Source organism: Eschscholzia californica, unplaced genomic scaffold, assembly GCF_041429995.1.
Source record: "Eschscholzia californica isolate CP2 unplaced genomic scaffold, dmEscCali1.0.p SCAF_3, whole genome shotgun sequence".
Taxonomy (NCBI): Eukaryota; Viridiplantae; Streptophyta; class Magnoliopsida; order Ranunculales; family Papaveraceae; genus Eschscholzia; species Eschscholzia californica.
In genome coordinates, this window is record NW_028238420.1 from 18,886,201 (window position 1) to 18,893,867 (window position 7,667).

Here is a 7,667-nt window from a genome sequence, read left to right on the forward strand (position 1 = left end):
GCGAAAAAAGCTGTATTACTTGGACTTAGTATCAGAAAGCTCTAGTAAATTGCGCCAGGCATTAACAGTGAACAATTTTGAAGATAAAAGTAAAGCTGAAATATGGTTATGGCATCGACGTTTAGGACATGCTTCTTTTGGATACCTTAAAAAATTATTTCCGTCGTTATTTATTAATAGTGATGTTTCAAGTTTTCAATTTGATGTTTGTGCACTTGCAAAAAGTCATCGTACATCGTTTCTGTTAAAATTAAATAAAAGTCCAATTCCTTTTATGATCTTACATTCTGATGTTTGGGGTCCATCTAAGGTTCCTACTTTAGGTGGGTCACGGTGGTTTGTTACATTTATTGACGATTGTACAAGGATGACTTGGGTGTGTTTGATGAAACCTAAAAGTGAAGTAAAAGTATTATTTCAAAAGTTTCATAAATTGTTTAGCACTCAGTACAATTCAAAAGTCCAGATACTTCGTAGTGACAACAGTGGAGAGTATATAGATCATGAACTTCAAACCTATTTGAAATCCCTTGGTATTGTGCATCAAACCACTTGTCCAAATACCTCTCAACAAAATGGAGTCGCTGAAAGGAAGAATCCTCACTTATTAGAAGTCATCAGGGCTATGTTAATCGAAGCACATATGCCATTATCTTATTGGGGAGAAGCACTTCTTGCTGCAACCTATTTAATTAATAGAGTACCTTCTAGTACTATTGAGTTTAAGACTCCCTTTCAAGCTCTAACAGATGTTATAACTTCTCCGACAGTTTCAAATTTACCTCCTCGTATCTTTGGTTGTGTAGCATTTGTTCATCTTCATGAGCACCAACGTACAAAACTAACTCCAAGGGCATTAAGGTGTGTATTTGTAGGGTAGGCTGCAAATCAAAAAGGTTATAGATGTTATTATCCTCCAACTAAATGAATGTTTGTTACATTGGATGTTATCTTTCATGAAAACTTCATGTATTTTTCATCCGAGTCTGAACTTCAGGGGGAGAAAAGCAAACAAGAAGTTCTGACTCTTGATTTTGAAGAAATAGAAAATCATATAGAAGAGAACAATCTTGGATCTAATATTGAAGTAAATTTAATTCCTGAAGAAACAATACCAGATGAGTCAGTAGTGAAAGAAAGTGTCAATGAAATCGTTGACGATATTATAGATTTGTCTCCAATTGAAGACACCGCACCAAAGATTCGTGATACACCAAACCAATCGCTTGTCGAGGATGATCCTGAAGCACCATCTGAACTATCTAGGAAAATATTACCACCGCGTCAAACTAGAGGTATTCCTAAACCGACATATGAACCTGAATTGTCTAGTAAAATCAAATATCCTATGAGTCAGTATGTGTCAAATCATCGTGTGTCAGAATTAAAAAAGTCATTTGTAAATCAATTATCTACTGTATATATTCCTAACAATGTGCAGGAAGCCTTATCTGATCCAAAATGGAAAGCGGCTATGAATGAGGAGATGAAATCCTTATAAAAGAATGATACTTGGGAGCTAGTTGATCGTCCAGTTGACAAAAATCCAGTAGGATGTCGATGGATTTATTTAGTGAAGTACAAAGATAATGGTACAATTGAACGTTACAAAGCGAGACCAGTGGCAAAAGGCTACACTCAAACTTACGGAGTCGATTACACAGAGACATTTGCTCCAGTTGCAAAAATCAACACAATTCGTGTCTTGTTATCATTGGCAGCAAATTTCGATTGGCCACTTAAACAATTTGATGTGAAGAATGCTTTTTTGCATGGAGAACTGTTAGAAGAAGTATACATGGATCTTCCACCAGGATGCAGTAAACCAAAGACACATAACCAGAAGGTGTGTAGATTGAAAAAGTCATTGTATAGATTAAAACAATCACCAAGAGCGTGGCTCGGAAGGCTTACAAAGGCTATGAAGGAGTTCGGGTATCGCCAAAGCAATTCTGATCATACCTTATTCATAAAAAGGCATGAAGGAAAACTAACAGCACTTATTGTATATGTTGATGACATGGTAGTCACTGGAGATGATCCCGGAGAAGGAAAGGCTTTACAAAATTACTTGTCTAAAGAGTTTGAGATGTAAGACCTTGGTGAGTTGAAATACTTTCTTGAAATTGGAGTATCTCGATCGAATAAAGGAATTTATCTATCCCAGAGAAAGTATACTTTAGATTTGTTACATGAGGTGGGTATGTCGGCATGTGAGCCGATTGATACACCTGTGGAAGAAGGATTAAAATTGTTCATTGAGCCTAATCAGATCCCAGTTGATAAAGGAAGATAGCAAAGACTCGTTGGAAGGTTTATGTACTTGGCGCACACGAGACCAGATCTTGCATATGCGTTAAGTATTATTAGTCAATTCATGCACAATCCCGGAGAAGAACACATGAATGTTGTTTTACGCATTTTGAGATATTTAAAGGCAGCTCCAGGAAAAGGTATTTTGTTTACTAAAAATTCGAGTTGTCAAACTATTGATGTATATACTGATGCAGATTGGGCCGGATAGTAAATGGCAGCCGATCAACTGTAGGATATTTTACCTTTGTTGGTGGGAATCTTGTTACGTGGAGAAGTAAAAAACAGAACGTTGTCTGAATTTAGGATATGGCAGATGGCATATGTGAAGCGATATGGTTAAAACTCTTCTTGGACGATTTAGGATATCCTTCTGAAAGATCAATTTGGTTATATTGTGACAATAAAGCAGCATGTGATATTGCTCACAATCCAGTCCAGCACGACCCTACAAAGCATGTTGAGGTAGATCGATGTTTTATTAAAGAAAAATTGCTCGACAACATTGTAGAGTTACCAAAGATCCGATCTGAAGATCAATTGGCTGATGTTCTTACAAAAGCAGTTTCAAGTCGAATTTTTTTGAAGCTGGTGGACAAGTTGGGCATGTGCGACATCTATGCACCAACTTGAGGGAGAGTGTTGAAATATATTTCCATAGTATGAGATATCCCATATAATATTCCTTCTATATTGAGATAGGCCGCGACTTTGGGGAATAAAGAAAAATTTCCGGGGAATAAAAATTCTCTACAAAATTGGTCAACCGAGATTGACTTTTTTTTTATATCTATTTGTTGTTATAGGGCTCCAAATTTTAGAGTTAAGCAAAACTAAATTTTTAGACGATCCCATGAACGAATTTAGAAAGAACTTTTATAAATTTTAGCAAAATCTTTCTAGGGTTCTAAACCCTAAACTCTTTCCAAGTTTCTTCTTTTCTTCATCTTATTTTTCAAAGCTTTGTTTTCTTTTAATCACTAAACCGTAAAAACATAGGAAAACAACCTAATATTTTTAGAAATGAATATGTTTTAGGGTTTCAAAATTAATTGATTTTTAGGGTTTATAATGTGTTTATCTTGGGGAGGATTAATGGAGGAAGAAACTTGCTTTGGACATCCCATGGAAGATGTATTAAGAACTTCAAAATATTTTGTTTGATGATTTCTAGGGTTTAGAATGTTTTTTTTTCCTCTTTATCTCTCTAACTTTGTTGTTGATTTTAGAGAAATAAGGTTAGTATGTGTTTGAGATATGGGGAAGATAAGTAAGAGAAGTGATAGAGAAGGAAAAAAGATGAGATGAATAAGTTTTTCTCCGGAGAAGAAGAAAGAAGAGGGGAAGAAGAAAGAGGTGTAAGTTATAAAAAAATTGTGTTTCCCATAGAAAAATATTCCCTAGAGATTTCACAAAGAAACATGGATTCACCGGAGAATTTATTCCCCGAAGATTTTTCTTTATTCCCCAAAGCGGCGGCCATTGAGATATTAGGAAGTAGCAATTATTAGGAAGTACCAAATATTAGAAACTACTAAATATATTAGAAGCTAATAAATATATTGTAAAATTAGAAACTACTAAACTAGTAGAATTCCAACTCTATAAATAGAGACTTGTATTCTTTTGTAAACCATCAAGAAATAAAATAATCTCTTTGATCAATTTCAACTCTAATAATTATATTTGGTTGCTAGATTGTAATTCTCCCACGTAAGACTATTCTCACATTAGCAGAACTATATTTCAATATGTATAATATGAATGATTTTTTATTTTTACAAGTTAATAGTTTAGCTACGTACCTGAACGGTTCGTAGCATCTTTGATATAACATTTTCTTAAGACTAATCTATAAAAAAAACTATACTAATGTAAAGCTATATTATTGGGAGTTCTTAGTTTAGCTAGTTGTCACTTGGACTTTTAACTAGTTTTATAGATATTAACTCTTAATTACAATCTTTTCATAAAAGTAGGAAGTATTACTAAATTTCCGACAAAGTGCCGTTATCCAACTTTGAAAAAAGAAAAAGGAAAAGAAAAAAGAGTTTCATAAAAGAGAAAAAGAGAGACAAAGACACAACATGATATAATGATGATTAATATTCATTCAGGGGTGACTAATCTCTCATTTTTAATCAAGCAAGCCTCACTACACATTCAATAAAACTGATTTGTTAAGTAACATAAACATCATTAGCCTTGATCCATTGGGGAGGCCAATTCACTTGTTCCAAATTAGTAGTTCTAAGCTTGTTATCTGAATTTGGGACACCTCCCTAATGCTATAACAAGCAAAAGCTCTAGCAATTCACCTTCTATTTTCCCAATTTACTTAAAAAAAGTAAAATGTTAGCAAAAATACATTTGACAAAAATGTCACATATAAGTAAAAAAGTCAAAAAGTTAGTTTTGTAATCCAATTTACTATTTTTATGGGTTATTACTCAAATGGCCCCTAACTTTGTGACCAGTTTCCTGCCTGACCCCCTACTTTAGCAATAATTTCCATATGGCCCCCTTTTTCCGTTATCTTTAACGCTCAGTTACTCTCTCTCCTCCATCTCATTTTCTCTTTCTGCCTAGTCACCTATCACGCCACATCATCATCTTCTCCGGCATAAGTCGCTGGCTGGCCAAATTTCCGACCGGCGACCTTCAATTTTTTTTTTTTATTCTCTCTCTAAGATTTTTTTTTTTTTATTTCCCCTCACATCTCGCTCTCTCTCTAAACTCCGGCGAAGGGGGTTCCCTTTAAGACTGAATATTTAGTTTCTTCTTGTGGTATCTTAGAGTTTCTTGTGGTATCTTAGAGTTTTTCAATTTGAGTCTTCTACATTTCTGACAAGAAAACTTAAATATCAACTAATAAGCTTGGCTAAGGAACTTATGGTGTGGCATGGCTAAATTAGAATGATGGAGAAGTATGGGGGTGAAATGTTCCAGTTCGTCACAAATTGGTGGCTAATAGGAATTAACCCTAATAAAAACGAATATTTTGAAGAAAGAAAACACTATCATTCACTAGTACCTATTTTTTGAGGGTCTATAAAACCAACGGCCCAGATCTTTCCATTTCTAGGACCACCAAACTTTTCTCCAGCAAAGTTTCACTATAAAGTTACAACTTCTCTTACATCTTTCTACACCAAAAAAACTAAATTAGTTCTCCTCAAGAACTTCAAATTTCTCCATGGAAAATCAAGAACAGAACAACCCTAACTCTGTTCCTTCCATGGATAAATTTTCATTCTTGAATGATAATGTACCATTTCATAAGCAAGATCAAGAACCAGATTTCGAATTTGGTTCTATAACACCAAGTTCACCAACTAGTGATCAAAACAAGGATCATTCACCAGCTGATCTTTTGTTCTCTAACGGAGTACTCCTTCCCCATGTCTTTACTGATAAGTCTTCCAGTCGAACTACAACTCGAACGAACAGTATGAGTAGTAGAGACTCATCATATACGTGGATGACATGTCGAAGTAACAGTACAAGTAGCAGTAGAAGCAGTTTTAGTAGCACACAAACAAGCAGCCCAAGTGAATTAAACCATAATCCAATGTCTTTTCTTTGTCACTCATCATTAAACTCAAATGATATTGGTTCCAAGAAAATTGGAAGACCTAAGAATTTTAGCATGGAAAAACAGGTTCCTGTTCGGGTTCGAGTTTATTCTACCGTACAGCCACGAGCAAGGTGGCAGTTTATTCGACCGGCACCACCCGTCCTGATAGCGACTGCTGAGCTTTCTAGGCGAAGGAAAATTGAACCGGCAGGGAGGATAAATCAAAAGTCAAAATTAAAAAAAGAACCCAAGAAGAAGAAGAGGAATGGTAGAATGAGGTCATGGTTTGGGTGGAGGATTTTGAGATCCATTGTTTGGGCCTGTAGAACGTGCCATGCTCTTGAACCCGCTGCAAGATGAAGTCTGGAGGAAATTTGGATGTTCATATTTTTCCAGATAGTTGTTCTGACTTCTGATAATTGGATTGAAAATGTTAGGGCCATCAAAAGTCAAAGCAGACTCGAAAGAGAGTGGGAAATCAACTGCTTTGATTTGAAGGTCAACTCTCTCTAGATTTACGTATAAGATCTTAAGAAAATCTTAGCCCTTAATTTCATTTTCTCTTCTAATCTGTCTAGATTTGCGATGGTTGTATCATCAATGTAATTAGATTCCGAGTTTAACGAAATAAATTAGTGTTTTATTTGTTAATTCCTCTTTCGCCCCAAATGTGAGTTATCTTTCACCTTTAACACTGCCATCAACAAAGAATTATCTTTCTTTGTCTTTTAATTTGAACTCTCCCCTCCTACTTTTCTTTTTCTAAAATAAAGTTCTCTTTTACTTTCACCTTGTTCATTGCTCTTCTTACTCTTTTTCCTTGGCTTATCTCCATCCTCTCCAGTTGTGGAAGGCGTTGGAATCAGAGCTGATTTTGGCTCGATACGAATCTTCAAACTTATCAAAGCAGGACTTCATTGAATTTTTCATCAAAAGCTTCAGTTTAGAGCCAAAAATCACTCGATTCTGGTTCCAGATGAATGCGATCTTCAAGTTTGAAGTTTTGAGTTAAAATAATATTAAAACGTAGACGGAAAAGTTAGATTAAGGGTTGTTCTTGGAAAACTTAACACCCAGATCCGACGTCTGAGATCAGATCTTTGGGACGCTTTCGGGCATAATATAGATCATATGCCACGTGTTCTTCCCGCCCGTCAACGGCCAAATCTCTTCATACCTCGGGATAGGTTTATATGATCGAAGGACTTACGTTCCTTCAGCGTATTTGAGCGAGATCTGCGCGGGGGATGCAACCGACACCTATATTACAATACAGGTCACCTTAGCTAATCCCAACAGTCACCTAATGCGTCCCAAGTGCCAACAAAAGTGTCCCTTTGTACGTACTTATTCGATTCGTACGAATTCAATTAAAAAATTAAGTATGTTTTCCTATGCTTTTAGATTTAAGGGCTCTATATTCTTGTTTGTCAAAAATATTAACTCTAAGGAAAAAAATAAGGAGCATTTTAATGTGTCTGAAATATCACCTCAGTGGGAATATTACAAGGATTCCATTCAGTCTCTCTTTCTCTCTTTCTCTTTTGAACCCATTAAACATTCCACGTATGTCTGGAAACAAGCCTTAATTAAGAAGATAAAATCAAGAGCATGATATTGAAAGCATCCTAGTATTTCTAGAATACAGAACCGAGAGCATTTCAGTATATCTAGAATCTACAATCAATAGCTTTTTAGTGTAACTAGATTGTTGAACCAAGAGTATTTGATCGAATCTAGAACTTAAAGTCTAGATCAGCCGATTATCTCAAAACCA

The 7,667-nt window shown here is 35.4% G+C and overlaps 1 protein-coding gene across 1 annotated transcript; it reads left to right on the forward strand.

The window, feature by feature from the left end:
- The first annotated feature begins 5,481 nt into the window (after positions 1-5,481).
- Positions 5,482-6,541, forward strand: LOC147548861 (uncharacterized). The gene has a single exon (XM_086670295.1). It carries the CDS (start codon positions 5,510-5,512, stop codon positions 6,248-6,250), a length of 741 nt encoding a protein of 246 aa, XP_086526421.1. The 5' UTR covers positions 5,482-5,509; the 3' UTR covers positions 6,251-6,541.
- The last annotated feature ends 1,126 nt before the right edge of the window (positions 6,542-7,667 follow it).